Source organism: Ostrea edulis, chromosome 2 (genome assembly GCF_947568905.1).
Source record: "Ostrea edulis chromosome 2, xbOstEdul1.1, whole genome shotgun sequence".
Classification (NCBI taxonomy): domain Eukaryota; kingdom Metazoa; phylum Mollusca; class Bivalvia; order Ostreida; family Ostreidae; genus Ostrea; species Ostrea edulis.
In genome coordinates this window covers 88,548,520-88,573,136 of record NC_079165.1, presented here as the reverse complement: position 1 = coordinate 88,573,136, position 24,617 = coordinate 88,548,520, and the positions used below count along the sequence as shown (strand labels likewise).

Genomic DNA, 24,617 nt, shown 5'->3' with positions numbered 1-24,617 from the left:
TAGCTGCGATGTCCCGAGGGAAAAATGGGTTTAAAAACCGTTTATCAGATTAATTTGTTTAATCAAACAAAATGACTAGAAATAAGGGTGTCTTATGATTATCAACAGGACACAATACGTAAAGGTTATAAATGTTTTGTGCATAAACAAGGCGAAAACAAAAACCGGAAATGCGTTTTCTTCGTAAAAATTTCTGGACTACTTTTACACCCAAAAGAATAAATAAAAGTCATTTATCAAATAATATGGGAATTTTCATACATCAAATTCACAATGAAGACACTTGGTGATTGTCTTAAAACACATTTAGTAAGATATTTAAAGAAAAACTAACATAAAACGTTAAATCGGCGAATATGAATATCGGACATCGCGGGACATATGTCCCGGACTACATTTACACCCACCCCGACGACCGGAAGTAATATTTGTGAGGTGGTCTCTTAGCCTGGTTCCCGAGGCCTTCCGATGTGCAAGCACGAAGGCCAGGCACTCGCTGTCGAATGGATTCTTCCACTGATCAAAATCCAATATGGCGGACTCAATGGTAAGTAATGGGAATGTACGTAAATGAGCGTATCATGGCTTAATTAGCTGTGTCACTTTCGATTTTATGTCATTAATTGCCAGAGACAGACCTTAGGAAATATAGTGTGCCGTTACCTATTTTCGATAGTATCCTAATTTCGATAGATTATTATTTTTAACGATCATTCGATAATTGTAATGTCATTTTTCGGAATGTTTTTCCCAAAATCAGCGTCAGTAACAAGAAGTGTCAGATAGCCAAAAAGATCGAGAATTACGCTTTTCAAAGAGGTAAGACTACAATTCTGTATGCATCTATTCTGAAAACGCCATTTTTCCCAATGCCAAAAAAAACCACAATGAAAATCTGATTATTTCCCGTCGAAAACAGCGTCCTATTCACCTATGCTGTCGTCTGATAATAAACTCAATGCTGTGTTCTAAAAATAGATAAGCCTCTCTTTGGGTGAACTATCGGTTCAAGAGAACAGTATGGAAACGCATTATAGTCATAATACCATACGTTTTTTAAAAAATTCTCTGTTTTAAAATTTGTTTTTATTGATTTTTTGTTTATTTCTTTGCAGATATTTTCCATCCAGAGAGGAAATTATAAGAATGATGATCCAGAGGCCTTGGGCAATGCTTTCCAGTCGGTAAAATGTGGAATGAGTGTCCATGTTGAATTGTTACTGCCAAATGTTTCCAAGTCCCCTAGACAATTTTAAAATATGATAAATGGGCGTAATAACATTGGGTGTGTGTCTTCAGGACCTTCACCACTATTTAAAATTGTTTGAAGTTGCTTTATTTGTTCATTATTTAATGTAATCAATTTGGTCGAAAAAATAAAAATAAAAGAATCATTCTATTTAATGTTGTTTTAACACTAACAGCGCGCCATACTTACTATCGAAAATAGGTGACGTCAGTCAAAACAAATTTGATTTTGGCGGATCTAACGAAAGTTGAAATGCTACCTGGATTTTGATAGTTTTAAACAAAAAAACAGCATATATTCATTAGATAGAGTTAATTGATTAGAACAGATAAAATTCAGGTGAGAAATAATTGCTGAATATATTAAATATGTAAAAATAGTACTGCACTATCGAAAACCGGTGACACCAGGATATAATACTTGGTTTTCCATGTGACACGCTTGTTTGATATAGTCTTATCCCTTTGTTTTCAAGTAAGTAGGTGATTCGTCAACTCGCATATTTTTCACGTGTGTTAAATTAAATCTAACCGTGTCACTTCGTTTTTTCTACTATTGTTGGGTTGCATAGAGTTGCTGGTGAAGATATAGACTGAGTTTTATAGATGACACGCACCAGTTTTCCTATTTCGAACCGGCAATTTCAGATCGAATTTCCTCCACTCATTTTGACTGGTTATCCTTGTAAAGCAGTATAAATATTATTGCAACTGCTAGCTGTTTATGAGTCTCCCTTGCATGTTGTAAATAATTGATATTAAGCAAGGCATAACATTTTATCCTAGAAAGATAGAAGTTACACCTACATGCACTAATTGTGTAAACACATACAATGTGAAAATGGACAATAAAGTTTTAATTTGGCCTTATGATTGATTGACTGTATATTGTTTAACGTCCCTCTCGAGAATATTTCACTCATATGGACCCAAGAACTTCCATCCAATGATTTTCAGGACCTATTATGTTGCAATCTTATGCTAGTTCAGTTTTTAATATGTAAGTTAGTCATTATTTGTTTCTCTATTTCTTAAAATTCATTCATATTCAAGGGTCACCATCAATTGCTTGTATTTAGACCTATACTTGATACTTTGGTCTTTTCAGCAGTAAGGGTCAGATCGTTCTTAATTAATTGTGTCACACTTGTGAAACAATATTTCAGTTTATAATCTTATTCAATGATCACTCTTTTCTCACAATATGCAATCAGGTACAGAGGACCTATTCTGACCCAGATAATCACTGGGTTACAAAGACATTTCTTTGAACTAGTTTTAAAGGTATTTCACATACAGAAATGCTAGATTTATTTAAATTTCAGAATATTAGACTTTCTTCTTGAACAAGGAATATATTCAATTCAAATGCTTTATTGATGACTACCAAACATGAGGCATACATTATATATACTTGTATATATATATATATATATACATATATCACACAAACCAGTATCAACTGTACAGAATAATGCAATATTTACTCTCCAAGGCTACCAGTTCTTAATGTATGCCAACATGGTGTAATGATGCACACTTTCGTATCTGTACGATGGAGGAACAGGTTCGATTCCTGTTGTGGGCTTTCCTTTGAAAGAACTAGTAGAAATCTTCCATTGTTTAAGAATACGACAATATCATAGCATTTAATGTCAAAGACACACACTTGCGCAGAAAACATGTTTACTAATGAAATAGCTAAATTTCATTTACACTAATTATTTGCATAGAAAAGGTTTTTAACAGAAGAGGGTTGTGATCAAGCATTTCTTGTGCAACACATTCCAATCTGAAAGTTAGCAAAATTCCTCATAAGTGTTATCCCCAAGTAACTGAAACATGTCTGTGTTATATATTTTGAAGGTTCTTTAATCTCCACATGAAACAATGCCAAATCTCCTTTTTAAGGTCTTTCTAGTCACGTATTTCTCATGTCATAATGTGGAATGAATTGCTACTCCTCCTACTGCTAGCTAACTTTTTGATATGAGAACTGACACTCTCAAACTTCCTCCATGAGTCTTTCTCAAAAAGCTCACCTCTGATCTAAAAATTATAAACAATGTCACAAACATCAGTATAATCAGTAAAGATTTGTATCAGGAATAATAGTAAATACACAATGCACATACATCATAAATATTAATTATGTCATAATTTTATCATAGATAAATAATGAAACAAGTCTGTAATTTTTGTAGAAGATGAACAACCAACTGTGAATTTTGAATGTCAATATATTTCCCTTTTCTTCTAAAGTTTTATATTCATGCAGGTTTTACTTACACAAACAAGAGGGAGGGAATGCTGATGTCTGCTTGTATGCATGCCACATTCGTCACTTCCACTCAGAAATTTCTCATTTTCAATAAAGTCATCTGAAGATCTGGCCTCTCCTTTTTAAAAGGATCTGCATGATGCACCCGAAATAAAACAAGGTAGGTCAGTTCATTATATACAAAAAAATCATGCATTTGTCACTATTGTGTTTTATCAAACCAGAAAATGTCAGTATTGAATTTAATCAATTTGGGATTGAATTTCTTCCACTAACAAAGGGAACATATTTTAGAATATGATAAACTTCTTAACTCACCTTTAGATGCCAGAAATAATTGTTTTTATTATTGCTATAAGAGGTGGGAAACTTGAAATAACAGACTGTAACAAATTGATTTAGTTGTTAACCTGTTCTGGAAGTCTGTAATTCTTTATTCAAGTTGGATGTCAATTCCTTCCAATATGAATTAGTGTGGAGGAGGATGGGTCCTTGAATACCCCTTTAGAAATTCTTTCTCCATCTCTTTCCATCTGGAGTCTGTAGACTAACTACATGGTAAAATAAAGAGATCAATCTGGTTATCTTTCTTTTCTTTTTTCCACAAAACTATATTAAGAATCATTAATTTGGTACACAAGTACCACTAGACAAAATTTTCAATACAGTGAGAGGAACATAAATGCAAAACTTTGTTTTGGGGAATGAATGAGGGTTTCTCCAGATGGTGATCTTCTACATTTTTTTTCTTTGAAGATTTAGCAGGTGTGAATTTAGTATCAAATCCAAGCAGTACCAACGAGTTTGTGCAAAAGCATAACAATGAATGTTACTATAGCGCCATATCATGTACTTCAAATTATGTAAAATTTGTTTTTGTTGTTAGATACAGAATTCCTGGCTACTACATAAGATTTTTAAATTGAAGTGTATGAACTCAGTTCTCTCATAAAGAAGACAAAGAATTTGAGTTACAAACAAATGCAAAATATAATGCTAACACAAATATAGAATACCTCAATGTATAACATTTGGCAATATATAAAAACTGTGGGCCGACCTACAAATATAATTTTGGACAAGCGGGACTGTGAGTCAGAGAGGAATAGTAACTGTTGACAATGAAATTGTTAGTGATCCCCTCTGAAATCTGCAGAATATTCACAGTAAACCAAAGTAACAACAGAAACTTTAAATCATGCCTATTGGATCAAGCATAAAGTTGGCAGGTCAACATAAGAATTAAATAATTGACACTGTCAGAGACCATGATACTGAATTATAAAATGCATAAATAGCCTTATCTCCTACACAAGCAATATATACATCTTATTATACCTGTTGGCATGGTTTTGCATATTCATGAAGCATTATATATGAGGGTGTTTTTTCACCCACTATCATATGTTTCTTCTTTCCATATGTATGGAAAATTATCTGAAATTAAAACAATTAATATACATAGTGATACACATGTATATAATTTCGAGATCTGTAAAATTGTACACTTTAAGTCCAATAAAAGCTTAAAACACCTCCATCATCACACACAAAAGTAGTCGTTTAAACTTCAGCTATAGCCTATATAGTCTTATCAACGTAAAGCACATCATGAGATCTATATGTAAATCAAAAATTGTCCAAAAATGAGTGGAGGAAATTCGATCTGAAATTGCCGGTTCGAAATAGGAAAACTGGTGCGTGTCATCTATAAAACTCAGTCTATATCTTCACCAGCAACCCTATGCAACCCAACAATAGTAGAAAAAACGAAGTGACACGGTTAGATTTAATTTAACACACGTGAAAAATATGCGAGTTGACGAATCACCTACTTGCTTGAAAACAAAGGGATAAGACTATATCAAACAAGCGTGTCACATGGAAAACCAAGTATTATATATTTCCTATGGTCTGTCTCTGGCAATTAATGACATAAAATCGAAAGTGACACAGCTAATTAAGCCATGATACGCTCATTTACGTACATTCCTATTACTTACCATTGAATCCGCCATATTGGATTTTGATCAGTGGAAGAATCCATTCGACAGTGAGTGCCTGGCCTTCGTGCTTGCACATCGGAAGGCCTCGGGAACCAGGCTAGGTGGTCTCTATAAAATATTTTTAGTGCCAACTCATATTTATTTGTATATAATAGGAAGTTGTTGTTATTTGACATTTGAACATCGTAGTGTCTAGTAATACCGCGTGATTCCTATAGACTAGGTGTTCCTGGTGTGTAAAAAAAGAACCGTCGCGTCCTTCATTAGGTGAGGACAAGGACGTGTATTTTAGTCAGTTTATTTTAGTTCTTGGGCCAATAGTTATTTTAATGAATTATTGAATGAATAAATAGTCTGTTGATGATGTTTGTTATAGCTTGCAGGTTGTATATAGGCAGACTTGTAGTTTGCATTACATATAAAATTATTTTCCTAGAAATCCAGATTGTTTACTTTCACTTTTAAATTAGTAGGTATCTTTATATATATATATATATATATATATATATATATATATATATATGTGTGTGTGTGTGTGTGTTAATATATATATGTTAATTCATAAACAATAAACGCATGTGTTGTATGATTTTGGGAGTTGATATAACATTTTTTATGTTTTAATACACGTATCAACACTTCGCGAAAGTTACGTCCCTTGTCCGCCATCTTCCGGATAAAAATCGTATTTCCCTACGTTGGGCTTTGTAATTTTCGAATCTGTAGCTTTGACATCTGTTATTTTTCCATCAATTGCAGTTAACTACAATATGCCCCAGATTGGGGCAACCCATTAACTTGTATGAAAACTTGGTAATTAACTAAAATTCAAAGTAATAACATCTTACATTTGGTAAGGTAAAGAAGGAAAACTTGGTTTTTCACCGATTGACCTTTGGCTGACCCCGCAAAGGGACGTAACTCGCGGCGAAGTGTTGATACGTGTATTCAACAAGTATATACTTTTTTATACAGGTTGTCTTCGAAAGAATGGCTTCACAACAGGGTATAGGAGGCTACCCAGTGGAAATATTCAAGAGTGAAAAATTTGACAGAAAATTTTTATGCAACCACTGCAGTTTAATATTAAGAGACCCAGTACAGAGCTATTGTGGTCACAGATTCTGTCGCTCATGTATGGAGAGTGTTATTAGGTAATTTAGAATATTTTGGTGAAATTTTGTAGGTTTTATATATTGAATATTTGATAAAACTGTGATGGGAATTCTGTTCATAATATAAGGCTGGGTTAAAAAAAATTCTCAGTGCGGTATGTTTTGTTGATTCAGAATTGTTTCATGTATTTTGATATTAACTTATTTGTAAAACAAGTTGTTTATACTCACTGATGTAATATGGCATATAATACTATAATTTGTGGGGAAAAACATTGATACATATTGATTATTTAGGTATTGGTCCAGCCCTAGAGTGAAATTGTTGGTAAGACATACAAGTAGTGTGCTCTGAAAACCACCACTGAAACTTGAATACAATGTCAAAGTTCTATCAACACATGAATAAAGTTCAGGTTTCTTTTGCCAATTTCAGTTTATTTTCTCATACCATTATTAGTACATGAGGTTCTGTGCAATAGTAACATATGTACATTAATGCAGAAAACTAGTAAACACAACATAAAGTAAATATAAAGCTGGGAATTAAGGAGGACAAAATAAAGAAATATATAGAGTTTTTTTTAATGTTAAATCTAAAGCAAACTAGCATGGTGTCGCGCCATACCCTTTTTAATTGCACCATACCCTTTTTTCTCTACAATTTTTAAAAAAAATATTTGTTATTATAAACAATTGTTTATTTCACGAGGTTGAATGAAAAGTTTAAAATCAAGGCAACAGATATTAACTTTTAAAGAGGCTAAATGATTATTCTAATACTATCATAGTATGATTCAATGAAAGTGCCCCGAAATTGTCTTGCTGCGACGAAAAGTGCCCTTTTGAACATATGATATGTGTGCCCTCTTTAGATCCTAGATTTAACACTAGTTTTTTCAACATTTTTTCTTTTTGGAGTTGACATTGCCAGAACATATCCTTACCCTGTGCAGATTATCTGCCATATCAAAAAGCAGAGTTGCATGGTACTAATGAGGAATATTTTAATGCATATAGGGAAGGTATTTGTATACATTGTGGAGTCCAAGTGTAGTTTTATATTTTGTATTGTTCTGATTGTGTTACAGACCAATACCCAGCTTGCATGCTAAATCACACATTCAAATCATTTACATACAGTGTGTCATATTTCCTCTTTGTTAGGTCCAATGAGCAGGTTAGATGTCAGTCATGTATTGAGGAAGGGACTTTGGATGAAGAGTACAGCATACTGAAGATGGATCAGGTTTATTTCTATATACATCAGTATTAAATCCGAATGTAATCTCTAAAATCCGAACGTAATCTCTATATACATCAGTATTAAATCCCGAATGTAATCTCTAAAATCCGAACGTAATCTCTATATACATCAGTATTAAATCCGAATGTAATCTCTAAAATCCGAACGTAATTTCTATATACATCAGTATTAAATCCGAACATAATCTCTAAAATCCGAACGTAATCTCTATATACATCAGTATTAAATCCGAACGTAATCTTTATATACATCAGTATTAAATCCGAATGTAATCTCTATATACATCAGTATTAAATCCAAACATAATGAGAAGCAGTTTATCTCGATATACATCAGTATTAAATCAGAATGTAGGGAGAATCAAATGATATATTATATATATACACATTTGAATTAAATCAAAGTACAGTTGAACTTTGATATTTTACCCTTAATATCTCGAATCCTCAGATAATCTAAACAGTTTTTTCTCAGTCCCATTGAGTACAAGATAACAAGGTTTGACTGTATTAAGAAACAATTTATCTTTATATACATTCGTATTAAATCAGAAAGTGAGAAACAATGGATCTCTATATACAGTAAAGCACACCTTTAACAAACACCATTATAATGAATTCATTTTATTGCAAAATGATATACAGTCATCCGCCAAAGGTATTCATAAAAAAAAACCAAAATGGCCGCCACCATTTGAGTTAAGTTGGTATCGCTTGGAATAACATATAATAAAAACGTTAAAATGCTTACTTCAGTATTTTGTTATGTTCCTTTGTTTCTTATCACTCTCGAAATATGTCTTGGAAGGGATTTGTACAACTTTTGGATGTACATAGTGTGTATGTTCGTCCAAATATCCCATATAGCGTGTTCCAGTTCATGAACATTGCTAATGTTCGTCGCATTTTTTTGAAGTTCTTTTTTCTGTTTTCGATGATATTAAGGTCAGGACTCGGAGCTGGCCAAACCATGGACTTGTGTTGCGTATTTCTACGGAAATCTTATACTATATTAGTCCTATGTACTGGGGCATTGTCATCTTGGAACGTAGTTTCCATCCGCAAATTGTTGGACAATAACAGGCCACAGGTTTTCATCAATGATAGAAATGTACTTTTCTGCATTGATATTTCCATCAACGACACAAATTGTCAAGACACCATGAAATGTGATGCACCCCCATATCATTAAAGTTAACTTATATTTTGATGGTGGACAAATACAGTCAGGCAGGTACTCTTCTCTCACTTTTCTCCATACTCTGACGCAAGTGTCCTGTCCAGTAATAACCTTACATTCATCACTGAAGATGACTTTATTCCAGTATACATTAACAGTTTTATGGAGATTGCCTCTGCACCAGGCCACATGGTTTTTAGCTCACCTGAGCTGAAAGCTCAAGTTAGCTTTTCTGATCACCCGTATTCCGGTGTCCGTCCGTCTGTAAACTTTTCACATTTTCAACTTCTTCTCAACAACCACTGGGCCAATTTCAACCAAAGTTGGCACAAAACATCCTTAGGTAAAGGGAATTCTAAATTGTTAAAATAAAGGGCAAGGCCACCTTCCAAGGGGAGATAATCAAGAAAAGGTAAAAATAGGGTAGGGTCATTAAAAAATCTTCTCAAGAACCACTGGGCCAGAAAAGATGAAATTTATATGAAAGCTTCCTTATATAATGCAGATTCTAAATTGTTAAAATCATGGCCCCCGGGGGTCAGATGGGGCCACAATAGGGGATCAAAGTTTTACATACAAATATATAGGGGAAAATCTTTAAAAAAATTTCTTCTCAAGAACCACTGAGCCAGAAAAGCTGAGATTTACATGAAAGCTTCCTTATATAATGCAGATTCTAAATTGTTAAAATCATGGCCCCCGGGGGTCGGATGGGGCCACAATAGGGGATCAAAGTTTTACATACAAGTATATAGGGAAAATCTTTAAAAATCTTCTTCTCAAGAACCACTGAGCCAGAAAAGCTGAAATTTATATGAAAGCTTCCTGATATAATACAGATTCTAAAGTGTTAAAATCACGGCCCCCGGGGGTCGGATGGGGCCACAATAGGGAGTCAAAGTTTTACATACAAATATATAGGAAAAATCTTCTTCCCAAGAACCACTGAGCCAGAAAAGCTGAGGTTTATATGAAAGCTTCCTGATATAGTACAAATTCTAAACTGTTAAAATCATGGCCCCCGGGGGTCGGATGGGGCCACAATAGGGGATCAAAGTTTTACTTACAAATATATAGGGAAAATCTTCAAAAATCTTCTTCTCAAGAACCACTGAGCCAGAAAAGCTGAGATTTATATGAAAGCTTCCTGATATAGTACAGATTCTAAATTGTTAAAATCATGGCCCCCGGGGATCGGATGGGGGCCACAATAGGGGGTCAAAGTTTTTTGTTTTTTGTTGTTGTTTTTTTTGTTGTTGTTTTTTTGTTGTTGATATAGTGCAGATTCAAGTTTGTTAAAATCATGGACCCCGGGGATTGGATGGGGCCTCAAGGGGGGCATCAAAGTTTTACTTACAAATTTATAGGAAAAATCTTTTAAAATCTTTTTCTCAAGAACCACTGAGCCAGAAAAGCTGAGGTTTATATGAAAGCTTCCTGATATAGTGCAGATTATAAATTGTTAAGATCATGGCCCCCGGGGGTCGGATGGGACCACAATAGGGGGTCAAAGTTTTACATACAAATATATAGGAAAAATCTTTAAAAATCTTCTTCCCAGAACCACTAAGCCAGAAAAGCTGAGATTTATATGAAAGCTTTCTGATATAGTGCAGATTCAGGTTTGTTAAAATCATGCCCCCCTGGGGTAGGATGGGGCCACAATAGGGGATCAAAGTTTTACATACAAATATATAGGGAAAATCTTTAAAAATCTTCTTCTCAAGAACCATTGGGACAAAGAAGTTCACATTTACATGAAAGCTTTCTGACATAGTGTAGATTCAAGTTTGCAAAAACCATGGCCTCCAGGGGAAGGTTTGGGCCATAATAGGGACTACGGTTTTACATGCAAATAGATATGGAAAATCTTCTGATATGGACCAAGGTGACTCAGGTGAGCGATGTGGCCCATGGCCCTCTTGTTCTTGTTGACCTCACAAATCCCCAATAGCTTTCTTCACTGTCCACTTAAGATATAGCCATCTTCATGTAATTTCCTCTCAATTGTCCTTTTTGATAAAGTATGATTTCTCCCATTATTAAAACAATCGGTTATATTTTCCAAAGACTCTCGGCGATATTTCTTTGCTATCCTTGAAAGAACCCTTGCATCACGAACACCAAATTCTTTTGGTCGCCCGGATCGTGGCTTGTTTTCAGTACTTCCTAGTCGTACATCGTTGAAGAAAACTGTGCACAGGGTTCTGTTTCAAGTCTGACAATCTTACAATGTCCATCTTTTTAACATTTGTATTGTAAAGCGCCGATATATATGTTTTCTGCTCATTTGTCAACTCTTTTCCCTTTCGACCCATCTTTGTTTACAAGGGGTTTTCCCAAATCATGCAGACGACAAGGATATTGCATCTTCATGACATTTAAGAATCATTTTATAGCTATCTGAATTACTATGGAATATGTACTGTAGATGAATTACTATGGAATATGTACTGTAGATGAATTACTATGGAATATGTACTGTAGATGAATTACTATGGAATATGTACTGTAGATGAATTACTATGGAATATGTACTGTAGATGAATTACTATGGAATATGTACTGTAGATGAGCGAATCAAAGACTTTTCTGTTATATTATGATATGGATTTTGTTTACATCTGGCAGCCATTTTGATTTTTTATGAATGGCGGATGACTGTATATTCCCCTATGAGAGAAAAATAGCAAAACTTTAATGGATATAATGAGGGATGCTTATATTGAACTGTTTTTCGCTGGCTGTACTGGCCACTGTCATAAAGGACTTGATTCAGAAGCATAATTCGTTTATGCGTATGCCTGGATATTTATTTAGTCAAAGATTGATATCATGTAACTTATCTCAACTTCATACGATATACTGTGATAAAACAAAACAATAATTGTAAACAATGAATTGATACTGACAACATGTACATGCATGTGATCATGAATAATAATAATTCAAACTATCCAAAAACGGATTTCAATACAGAAAATTGCTGTTTATAACACTGACTGCACCAAGCAAGTAGTACTCTGATAGAAATTACAATAAATATAAAGAGCATCTGTAGTGCACAACATAACAGAGTTATTGCCCCTGAAGTTACAAAAGTTTGAGTGTAACCAATTTGCACCTTATGAGCAAAATTACTATATGTCATATATATCTTTATATTATCGCTGAAGTATATTGCACAATACTGTAATTCTGTGAACATAGTTTGCATAGATATTTGGGACGTGAACTACGTCCACGTGTGTTTACTCAGAACATACTTTATATACATGTACTGTATCAATTCAAATAAATACACATTTTCAAACAAATGCATGGAATGTGATAATGTTCATCATTGTCTTACCGAATAGGTAGTTTCTCTAGGAAACAGCAGTTCAGTACAATGTCCAGCAAAACAGGAACATACCCACATTCTTTCCAGTGAGCTCGTGCATACACAAAAAATATATGTGCCCTTAAAACTATGACTTAAAACTATAACGCACAGATATAAATGTGTACATATTGGCACAAAAATTTAAATGTCTTAATTGGCTGCAACACTGGCCTTGGAGGTTCATTATAATTGTGTTTTACTGTACATTATTATTAAGTTCGAAAGTATTAAGAATCAATTTATCTATACATTAGTATTAAATCAGAATGTAGTGAGAAACTTTTTTTCATTGTCTCTCATTACTTTCTGACTCAATGTTAATGTATTTCAAATGCATCAGTATTGGGTCCGAAAGGAACAAGAGATAGTTTTAATTTTTTTTCAACTTCTCGAGATCAAGATGAGAAGGTTTGACTGTACATCAATATAAAGTTAGAAAGTAATGTGATGGATGGCGTATCTTTATGTACTTCAACATTTAATCAGAAAGTAATGAGGGACAATATTATGATTCTTGTGCAAAATAAGTGAGATTGAGTAAAACCAAAGATACATATTTGATAAAACTGACTTTGTGATCTTTGAATAGATGTTTCCTGACAATGCTGTAAGGAGGGAAATGGGTGCTATGCATACTAAGTGCATTAATCCAAAATGTACTTGGGAAGGAACCTTCAAGCAATATGAGGTTAGCAACATTTACTGATTGTACAAGAGAATTTAGAGCACTGCTTGAAATTCACTATAAAATGCAGACCTGCCAGACCACTTTAATCTTTTATAGCCATTTAGCGTTGTTGTAATTTTTACTTTCAGGGTCACATGGCAGAATGTAAGTTTAAACCAGTTCCCTGTCAACAATGTGGGAATTTGATTGAGCCCCAGGCTCTGCAGGATCACATGACCAAGGATTGTCCAAAAAGGAGGATGACTTGTAAACATTGTCAGTCAGATATCACTGTCGAGGAAATGGAGGTAAGACAGGCAATAGAAACTTGAAAATCTACAGAATATTTTTGCGTATTAAATTATCTGGGTTTTTAGCTCACCTGAGCTGAAAGCTCAAGTGAGCTTTTCTGATCGCCTGTTGTCCGTTGTCTGTCTGTAAACTTTTTACCTTATTTACTTCTTCTCCAGAACCACCTGGCCAATTTCAACCAAACTTAGCCAAAAGCATCCTTGGGTGGAGGGCTTTCAAGTTTGTTCAAATGAAGGGCCATGTCCCTTTCTAAGGGAGATAGTCACAAAAATAGGGTGGGGTCATTTAAAAATCTTCTTCTCAAGAACCACTGGACCAGAAAAGCTGAAATTTACATGAAAGCTTCCTGACATAGTGCAGATTCAAATTTGTTCAAATCATGGCCCCCGGGGGTTGGATGGGGCCATAATAGGGGATCAAAGTTTTACATACAAATATATTGGGAACATCTTTAAAAATCTTCTTCTCAAAAACTACTGGGCCAGGAAAATGGAAATTTACATGAAAGCTTCCTGACATAGTGCAGATTCAAGTTTGTTAAAATCATGGCCCCCAGGGGTAAGATGAAGCGACAATAGGGGATCAATTATTACATACAAAGATATAGGAAAAATCTTTAAATATGAGCCAAGGTGAGCGATGTGGCCCATGGGCCTCTTGTTTTAATATTATATTTGATATACAGTTGATACCAAAGTTTTGACAACCTATCAGATTAACATTATCTTGTACATATGGTAAGCCAAAGTAACTTCATTCCTTTTTAACCCTTTTCCTCTTCTTCTATCTATGAATGAGTGCCTATTAGAGTGGATGTGTGAGTAAATGGTAGATAAAATTACCTGTATTCCCTAGTCAGGTGGGTTTGTAAGGGCATGTTAAAACCCTGACTGTTATTATGTGAATAAATGTTGTGTGAAAAAAAAATGTTTTCTACTCGCTCTAATACTCAATGCTGGAACAAGCAGAAAAGATGCAATTTTAATTAGATTGTATTTTTGCTATGTTATGGTGAATTCATATTAGATACTCAATATGCCATTGACAAAACCCTTGGTTTTCTACATATTCTTAAAACAAAATAAAAAAATAAATGAAAACTTATTGTATTTTAGCGGAAAAATGAAACTGCATTATAAAATTTAGTATAATTTTTCAATATTTATTGTTTATATTTATAAAATCTAAACAATCGATAAAGGTGATGTTTTTGAACAATATTGGATAGTACCTGACTCGGATGCACGGACTTTTTCATGGTTAGTGAACATGTTTATTGAAGTGTTCGTACGCATGAGTTTTACTGGACAATTCTGTTTGGAGTAAGAAGTGTAAAAGGTTTGTTTGGACACTATTTGTTAAGGAAAGCACTTTAGTTGTTCTGTCATGCCACAACTCAGCGAAAACCAACATAATCATGCTGTTGGGATGCTTCAAGCTGGAATGGCACAAAATATCGTAGCAAGACACTTTGGAGTTCATCGGAACACCATCCAGTCATTTATGGAGATGTTTCCAACAATCTGGTAACACTCGGGATCAACCACGTTCTGGGCGTCCTCGTGTGACGTCACGTCAACAGGACAACCACATAAGACTTGTGCTCCTGAGAAATCGTTTCCAGACACCAAGATGACTGCTTGTAGCATTCTTGGACTTCGACCAATCAGTCCAAGAACTGTGTGTAATCGTCTGTGTAAGCAACACATCAGACCAAGACAACCAGCGGTGCACCCAATACTGCTTCAACGTCATCATATCGCTAGACTAGCGTGGTGCAGACGACATCTGCGATTCAGAATACAGTACTGGGCCAATATTCTGTTTACTGATGAATCCAGATTTCATTTGTATAGCAGTGACGGCCGTTGTAGAGTGTATCGTCGCGTTGGGGAGCGGTACCAGGACGCTTGTGTTGTGCAACGTCGACAATTCGACGGAGGTAGCATTATGGTGTGGGGTGGAATAACAGCACGTGGAAGGACCCCTCTGCAAATTGTCAATGGAAATCTCACCGGCGTACGCTATCGAGACAAAATTATTCAGCGCCATGTGATACCCTTCATACAGAGACAGCAAAATCACATCACGCTGCAGCAAGACAACGCAAGGCCACATGTTGCATGTTTAATCAGGGACTTTTTTGTTCAACAGAATGTCGATGTCTTACCTTGGTCAGCTGTTTCCCCCGATTTATTGCCGATCGAGTATGTCTGGGATGAAATGGAACGACGTCTACGCCGTTTACCAAATCAGCCAGTGACATTGGCTGATTTAGGCCAGGCTTTAACCAACATCTGGAACAACATCCCTCAAGCATTTCTGAACACTTTAGTGGCATCAGTGAGGCGCCGTTGTCAAGCATGCATAAATGCAAATGGTGGTCACACGCGTTATTAACTTTGTTAATTCAAGTTTGAATACCAGTGTCTTTCGAGTGTGCTGAAATTGACGTTATTCAACGTTAACATTAATGGATTATGAAATGTTGTAATGAATACATTTGTTAACAGTATTACAAAAAATAAAATTTGTTCATTGTTATTTTTTATTATTTTTTCATATATTAAATAATGCACAGTTTCTTTTTTCCGCTAGTTTATTTGTGATGTCATTTATCATACTCATCAGAAGGGAACAGGTGATGTTGTGTTGACCTTTACTAAACAACTTCATTCCTAGCTATATATTCGAACTTTTGTTAAGTATTTTTAAGATTTTTAAGGTCAAAAGAATGACATCAACCAAACTAACTCCTTTCAATACAGTAATAGTACTACTCTCTGATTTCAAGCCATGAGACCAATCTTTTTTGTAAATTTCATACATTTCTTCTCATTACAATATGTTTTGCATAATCTGGCTGTAAAAAGTCCATGCACAGAGAAACACAAAAAATGCAAGCCAGATTATTCTGTAAAATTTAGGGCAGATTTGGAGAGGTGAACATTTTATGATTACTGCAGGTGAGGGTCAATGTTATGCTTCCATATTTCTCCAATGTGATATACAGTAAAACACACTTGTAGTGAAGTACTGGGGACAATCAATACTCATCTGTTATATACATAATTTATTCAGTGTAAGATACAGTAAAACACACTTATAGTGAAGTACTGGGGACAATCAATACTCATCTGTTATATACATAATTTCTCCAGTGTAAGATACAGTAAAACACACTTATAGTGAAGTACTGGGGACAATCAATACTCATCTGTTATATACATAATTTCTCCAGTGTAAGATACAGTAAAACACACTTATAGTGAAGTACTGGGGACGATCAATTCTCATCTGTTATATACATAATTCAAGGTCTTGACATAAATTAAAACTACACAGATGAAAGTCACTTCGCTTCCGCGTGAATTCATTGTAAGTATATTCATTGTAACCATGTTTTACTGTAGTTACAAATGAATTTGTTATGCAATCTGTTAATTTTTTCTTTCATTCTTTAGAAACATAATGCAGAATGTCCCAAGTACCCAATTAAATGTGACTCTTGTGGCAAAAAGAAGATACAGAGAGACAAGGTAGTCTTAAAATGTAGTTTTGTATCATGATATTACCCAGAACATACCAGTGCTAGCATAAACAATTATCACTCATTTATTTCCTTAAATAGTTGTTAATCTAACAAATGTAAATGCAGAAATACATTCAGTACCAGTACATGTATTATTTTTTCATTATTTGCTTTAGATGAAGCACCACTTAGAGAGGGAGTGCTCCAACCAGAAAGTTCCTTGTCTACAAGAATGTGGTGAGGTAGGTTCAGTGTGGTGAGGTAGATTCAGTGTGGTGAGGTAGATTCAGTGTGGTGAGGTAGGTTCAGTGTGGTGAGGTAGATTCAGTGTAATGAGGTAGGTTCTGTGTGGTGAGGTACATTCAGTGTGGTGAGGTAGGTTCAGTGTGGTGAGGTAGATTCAGTGTGGTGAGGTAGGTTCAGTGTAGTGAGGTAGATTCAGTGTAGTGAGGTACATTCAGTGTGGTGAGGTAGGTTCAGTGTGGTGAGGTAGATTCAGTGTGGTGAGGTAGGTTCAGTGTAGTGAGGTAGATTCAGTGTAGTGAGGTAGATTCAGTGTAATGAGGTAGGTTCTGTGTGGTGAGGTAGATTCAGTGTAGTGAGGTAGATTCAGTGTAGTGAGGTAGGTTCTGTTTGGTGAGGTAGATTCAGTGTTGTGAGGTAGATTCAGTGTAGTGAGGTAGGTTCTGTGTGGTGAGGTAGATTCAGTGGGAGAGAGGTAGGTTTTTAAAAGCCACTGTCTAGTCTCCCAGAATGTGCGGTGTATGCTTTATAAACATTGAGTCCTTTGTCTGTCAGAATGTTGAGAGGTTTTATAAACACTGTTGTATATGATTTTGTATACAGCAGTTTCTAGTACTGAAGATGACAGATTAGGTTTGCATTTGTTCCTAGTTATAGTGTACAATGTTTGTTTTCAGATCAGCAGAGATAAGTTTGTTGATCATCTGGACAGGAGACCTGGTATACACATCCAAGCCCTAGTAGACCAACTGAATAGTTTACAAACTGAGGTCAACTCAAGACTCCAATCTGTCATTGTCCAGAGTGACCTTGGTCAGTTTGTTTCACACATCACTGAACTCAAACAGAAGGTTCAACAACAGGAACAACTGATTCAAACCATACAGGCTTCAGGTCAAGGTCAGTCAGGGGCGAGTGGTTCAATGGTGGAATCTGAGACAAATGTAATGAGGCAAAAAGTTCAGACGCTGGAGTTAAAGACAGGTACATTCGAAGGCATTGTCACCACTCTACACAGAGAAATTGAGCGTTGTATTACTGCAATAGAGAACGTAGAGAGAAACAGACAAGCAGACAAACAAATGATAGAAAACCAGGAGAAGAAAATCAGGGCTCTGGAACGGAACATCTCTCTCAAGGTGAGTGTAATGAAGTTCTTTTGGATTTTGTGTAGGCAATGGAAAAAATGATAAATCGTAGAATAAATAAAAAGAAAATTTATTTAGCAACAAGATAAGAAATATAAAGATGTTTGAAAAACAAAGAAATTACACTTTCACATACACACATCCATACTCTCTTACCGAGGAAGTAAATATAAATTGGTATAATAAACCTGGCAATATTGACAATTAAATATAACGTATAACTGTCCAGACAATTCAATAGTCAATACAACAAATATGTCATTCCAGGCTGAAAATGTAACTGGTAATAAATGTATTACAAAATGGTTCAAATAGTAGCAAATTCCGCTAACTACAGAAAAAGTTAAACAGTAGTAAATTACGTTTTGTAAATACAAAATTTCTCAAACTCCTTTTGATAAAATGTTAATTTACTGAAACTCAATATGAAAGTTTGGCTACTCAACACAATTCAATTTAACGCCATGTCACACTTGGCACAACCAGGCCTCCATACAGCGCGAACAGCCCCTCCGCTTCCAGTCCCAGACTCACAGGTCTCTCACTGAACAGCGATACTGGATAACGCCGACTTCAAACCAATGCCAACACTAGGCCCACAAAATAATTGCCGAGTCCACCACGTGGAACACCCATGTACAGTGTTGTCTCATGTGTTCTGATTCCTACGCCGAGCACTTACTGAAACGCTGAGAGTACTTCTTAAATCCCCTCTGCACGGCTTGAGGAAACAAATGCCCACACAGTAAAATGTTTGTCTCCCTGACTACCCATTACCCAGACTAACTTCTGGAATTTGCGAAGAAAAGACCCCTGCTGGACAGCATGAAAACGTGGCCACATGCTTGACAAACAGCCGCTACTCTGACTGACCAAACCGGTATGCTAAAAATAGCCTTATCGACCAACACTCACACTATGGAAACACCTTACAAGCATAAACAACTATTTACAGACAACACCACAAAACTAACTAAAATGAAAATTAACTTCATCACAGTGAGATAAAAGGTTTAAAGTTTTTCCATTTACGAAGCAGTTGTTAATTGATATGATGTTTGAGGAAAAATGACTGGAAGTAGTTATATTGAATTCTGCATAAGAACTATTCTGATTGGTTTATTCAGTTAGATGAATAAGTCTTCAAATCTACTCACTATCGTGCATGCAAATGTTTATTACCTATATTTTAAAAGCATACTCTGCTGTATTTGTTAATGAAGTTGCTCTGCTGAAAGTTAATGAAGTTGCTCTGCTTTGTTTGTTAATGAAGTTGCTCTGATTTTTTTGTTAATGAAGTTGCTCTGATTTTTTTGTTAATGAAGTTGCTCTGATTCGTTTGTGCAGGATGTCGCTCTGGCAGAACAGGAACTGAGAATAAAAACGTTGGAGCTGACGACGTATGATGGGACACTTATCTGGAAGATTTCGGAGTGGAGCAAACGTCGATCGGAGGCCCAGAGTAACCAGGTCACAAGCTTGTACTCCCCAATCTTCTACTCCAGTAAAAACGGATACAAGATGTGTGCCAGGCTGTATCCCAATGGAGATGGAATGGGCAAAAATACCCACATGTCCATCTTCTTTGTTGTCATGAGAGGTGAATTATCTTAACAATGATGAAATTTTCTGTAGAAAAGATCAACAAATGAATATTGCACCTTAAAGGCACATGCATAGCAAATCTGTAATGTACATCTTCTATATATTATGTAGTTGTGCATCTCCTATTTTCATTGAAATATTTTAACAGTTATAGAAGTTACACACATTTTCTTTTCATTTTGGGGGTTGCACACTTTGTCCAGAGTTTAATTCTAATACCGTTGAACAGATTTGATTCAAACTTTATTCTCATGTTATATATATAATGTAGTTGTGCATCTTCTATTTTCATTGAAATAATTTAACAGTTATGGAAGTTACGGACGTTTTCTGGTTTGGTTGTACTTGTAGTAATAGACACAATTTGTCCAGAGTTTATTTGTAGAATATACACTTCTGCATTCACATTGATTGCCCTGTAGATAATGTGAAAATATCTAATGTGCTTGCATTAAATATTTCCCATCATCTTATATGCCCCGCAGGGGGTATTAGTCCCATTAGGACAGTTCTAGTTATTATCAGTTTCTTCAGAACACCTGCATTCTTAGTTTTAAGGATCTTTTAGTGGTCCTTAAAGTGTTTCCAAGAGGCTCTATGGTTTCTGGAAAATAAACTTCAAGAAAATGGCTGCTTGCCAAGGTACTAAACTTGGCACCATGTTCCTCTACAGTAAAAACTGAGAACTCCAACATAATCTTTGGCTTATTTGAATATGTGTTTATGGCTCTATAAGAATAGAATCCCTTTCTTTTTTTCCAGGTAACTTTGACGCCCTTCTCCAGTGGCCGTTCTCATTCCGTGTGACATTTATGCTTTTGGATCAGAATAACAAGGAACACCAGGTGGATTCCTTTCGACCTGATCCTAACAGCAGCTCCTTCAAACGCCCCACCACGGAGATGAACATCGCCAGCGGATGCCCCCTGTTTATCCCTCTCAGCAAACTAGATGACCCGAGTCTGGCTTATGTCAAAGAGGACACTATGTTTATCAAACTGATTGTAGATGTACATGCAACAGAAGCACGCAGATAATATCTTTCATGTTACATTTGCATTTCTGTAATGACATGATATGGAAGCTCCATCCCAGAGCTTTGAGGTCAAAGGTCAGTCAGACCGGCCCCAACCGACACCACGCTACCCACCATAAATAATGCCACATTTACAAACCTTCATTAATACCAGTTTCTATTGACAAGATTATACAACTCATTTCCGTTTTGTTTCATAGTGTCTACCATGCATGGTTAAAATACTGTAGATTCCTTATTTTACACGTAGACGTCAAATTGCGAGAACATGAATTCGCAAATGGTCTCTTGATCAAGAGGTTTTACATATAATTTACATATATATAAACAAAAGTGAGTAATTCTATTTTGCAAGTGATACATCTCGTGTAGTTACGTGGAAATAAATTTTTTGCGTATATTTAGGAATCCACAGAACTTGCTATGTAAAGGATGCATGTACGGTCATGCTGTATAAAGTCTGGTTTTTATTGTTGTTTTTATCGTAGACCAAAATCGTGAAACTAAACCTCCAGTTGATATAACCTGACCATTACATTTATTTAGCATTAACATAAAGATCTTGAAATGTAAAAATGTATGTGGGAAAAAATTTGGGAAGAACCGGGAACAAAACATGGAGGTAGACTGTATTTATTTAGAAAGAGATTGAAGAAAAAAACCACAACCACGAGGGTACATCTTGTATCAGGAAAAAAAACTGAATGTTTGTTAATTCTTGTTTTTATTTATGGTGGGTAATCCCCGTTTAGTGTTATGTAAGGCACTGGGTAAACTGAGAGACTCCAAGAGAAAGCCCTAATATGGATATATTTTGTGTCCTTATTGATACACTATTTATTAATGAAGTAATATTAGTCAAGGTAGCAACCACTTCAAAACAAACTATTCCAGAAAGAATTTTTGAGGCTTTTTCTTAACAGTCATTTCAGTTGCCTAGGTAACCTGATGTGATCTATACCAGTCAGTCATTATGAATATTTTTAGCTTCCTCTCAAATAAAGCAATTTTTCACCAAAATTAGTGTGTAACATATTTTGATATTGGGTAAAAAATCCTCTAAATGTAAGATTTTCCTGTTATTTCTGAACATAGCATGTACAAACTAGGTACAACGTTTTAACGAGGATGACAGCTTCTACAAAAGCTGTCTGGCCTCTATGTCAGGCGGAGGTTCTGCACCAGGGATAAATTTCGCATACAGAAATAAATATAAATGAAATGAAACATAAATAATCTTTGAAATCTTCCTCTTTACTCCAGAACAAAATGTGAATATCAAAGTTTTAAGAAGCAAAGAGGCCTCAACCTCAGCTGTGAGTTTAATGACCCCCTGGGTTAGGGATTCAGACCCCAGGGTTAGATTAATGCTTTTGAAATATGAATGAAAATATAAATATCAGCAATATTCTTTTTAAATCTAATTGTCTAGCTGGGTATCTCTGACAGTAGGTTAATGTGTCAATCTGTAGATCAGGAGTTTGAGTTTAGCAGGGGGGGTTCCCTCCAGATTAATTTCTACTAAAACTGCATTTTTTAGCTGAATAAGGTAAAATTTAAAGTTTTCAATTCAAAGTATTATTGTATATATACTTCACTTTTTTATTTCATATTTCTCTGTTATTCTTCAAGAATTTTTTTTATATTCCACTATATCCAGTTTATTACCTAAATTGTGAAATTTATAACCCTTAAAGTAGGGGTCTAGTAGCGTGACGTCATGTCCGAATCGAACTCCGGTATTGGTTCACGTACTATTATTATCAAACGTATTTTTACATTTACCTGGATGTTTTTTTTTTTTTAATTTAGTAAAATGAATACAATAACACTCAATCATTTATATTTGAGTAGACTATGGCTCCAATCTTCTTTCCATTTTTTGTCATCTAATTCACACATAAAACCAGAGTTACATATTTGTTTAATTGATATACAGGGGTATTATTACAAGTTAAAATTATCTGTAAATTAAAAAAAAATCATGATATGCACTAATGCACTTGTGGAATTAAATAAAACAATTCTGCACTTATATTTGTTATGTTGGTATACATTTGTCATCTTCAAAATGGCTTTTTGGCCAAAAATTGTAAATATTAATTGACTTGCTGTGAAAATATTATGCTGAGAAAGGGCAGATTTTTTAAATGTATGTTAACAAGCATTCATATATGAACATAATATGTGAGTTTGAATGAAAAATCACAAGTCAAATTTTTAAAATATTCATATAAGTGGTGTTGCAGTGCCGTATTTTTGACTGCCGAGGGCCTGTATTGAGTTCAGTTTTGTACCACCATTATTAAAAAACATGAAACTGTGTTAAAATTTCACTTTTAATTATTTAGTTAGACATATTTATGTCATATTTGAGGGAAAAAATTGCAGCATCATACCTCAAACAACATTTTATGGACATATTCTAGGACTTCTTCAATGAATTCTGATATTGCCGTTTGACAAATGGGGGTACACGTAATAAAAATACCATAATTTACTCATTATACTGACAACCCCCCATTTTTTTGTTTTTATGATACCCACAAATGAACAATCTAAGTATTTAAACTCGAATTTTTGAGAAATCACATGTAGGTCCAGGACTAGGAAACTAGAAACAGTTTTAGGATGATTGTCATTACTGAAGGGTTGAGGTCACATGGGGAGAAAATCTGTAAATGATATGGAGAATATGTGACATTTCATCAGGACACCATGTTTATAAAATTTGAAATGGTCCCTCCAAAAGTAGGGGTAAAAAGAAGAGTCAAAGGGCCACACAATATATTTCCAACATATGGATTTTGTCTAATGTGGAAATATTAAAAAAAAAAGTGACAAAATTTGGGGCATTTGATGACATCACATACAAAGATTGTCGTATGACATCACTTTGGAAAAGGGTCTTTTAAAAGAATAGAGAATGAAACTTGATACCCCCAAGGCTGGGATGGGGTGGAATCACTGAATATGTGTTTTGAATTTAGGATAAAAATTTGGGAGATGTGATTTATAATACTTGGGATCACGAACTAGTTGTTGCTCCTTGTAGTTTTTAATCTTCAGTTTCTTGTGTGGTACTGTTAGAAGTCCAGTGTTATTGGACCTGTGGTATGTTTATTTTATTTTATGTACATTACAGAAGACTTCCACTGAGTGCTATGATTGTACCGCTAAACATTTGTATACTGATCCTGTCACAATGTGACGTCCAAACTTTTGACTCAGTAGGTCACTGAAATAATACAGCTTTTAAAAATTCTTCTGATGAAGGATCTGCTGAAATCATACTGCTTTTAAAAGTGACTGATTCTACTGAAATCATTACTGATGATGAGACAAGCTTCTGTAATTTAGATTATGATTTTAATACTCAGCAATTATATTATGCCAATCACAAATATCCTTGTAATGCAGTCACATTTGTCAGAAAATGCTTTTCCACTAGTACAAGTATTATTCGTGCATCATTACTTTCCATCAGTTGTTCTAGTGTTATATTGTGTATATAAGCAGTTAACTCTCTTATCCCGTTACTTATTTGTAACAAGCGTATGTATATACATTGGAATAAAATATTGTTCAAATAA

General features: G+C 35.0%; 1 protein-coding gene and 1 long non-coding RNA gene across 5 annotated transcripts; one reads left to right on the top strand and one right to left on the bottom strand.

Annotated features, from left to right (window-relative positions):
* LOC125679191 (TNF receptor-associated factor 2-like) lies at positions 1-24,617 on the top strand. Of its 2 annotated transcripts, XM_056155356.1 has the most exons (11): positions 1-435; positions 5,637-5,802; positions 6,511-6,689; positions 7,818-7,899; positions 13,071-13,169; positions 13,298-13,456; positions 16,925-16,999; positions 17,169-17,234; positions 17,913-18,374; positions 19,731-19,983; positions 20,751-24,617. In XM_056155356.1, the coding sequence occupies exons 3-11, from the start codon at positions 6,526-6,528 to the stop codon at positions 21,023-21,025; spliced, it is 1,635 nt and encodes a 544-aa protein (XP_056011331.1). In that variant the 5' UTR covers positions 1-435; positions 5,637-5,802; positions 6,511-6,525; the 3' UTR covers positions 21,026-24,617. The 2 variants fall into 2 exon arrangements, with proteins under 2 accessions (XP_056011331.1, XP_056011332.1); XM_056155357.1 differs by lacking the exons at positions 1-435; positions 5,637-5,802 and adding an exon at positions 3,557-3,689.
* On the bottom strand, positions 2,607-5,639 carry LOC130051956 (uncharacterized). Of its 3 annotated transcripts, none has more exons than XR_008800239.1 (5): positions 5,533-5,639; positions 4,868-4,966; positions 3,940-4,076; positions 3,538-3,661; positions 2,607-3,297 (listed from the first exon to the last, which is right to left on the bottom strand). It is a non-coding gene; the product is annotated as an uncharacterized LOC130051956 (long non-coding RNA). The 3 variants fall into 3 exon arrangements; XR_008800240.1 differs by having other exon boundaries at positions 3,940-4,080; positions 5,533-5,592; XR_008800241.1 differs by lacking the exon at positions 5,533-5,639 and adding an exon at positions 5,365-5,383.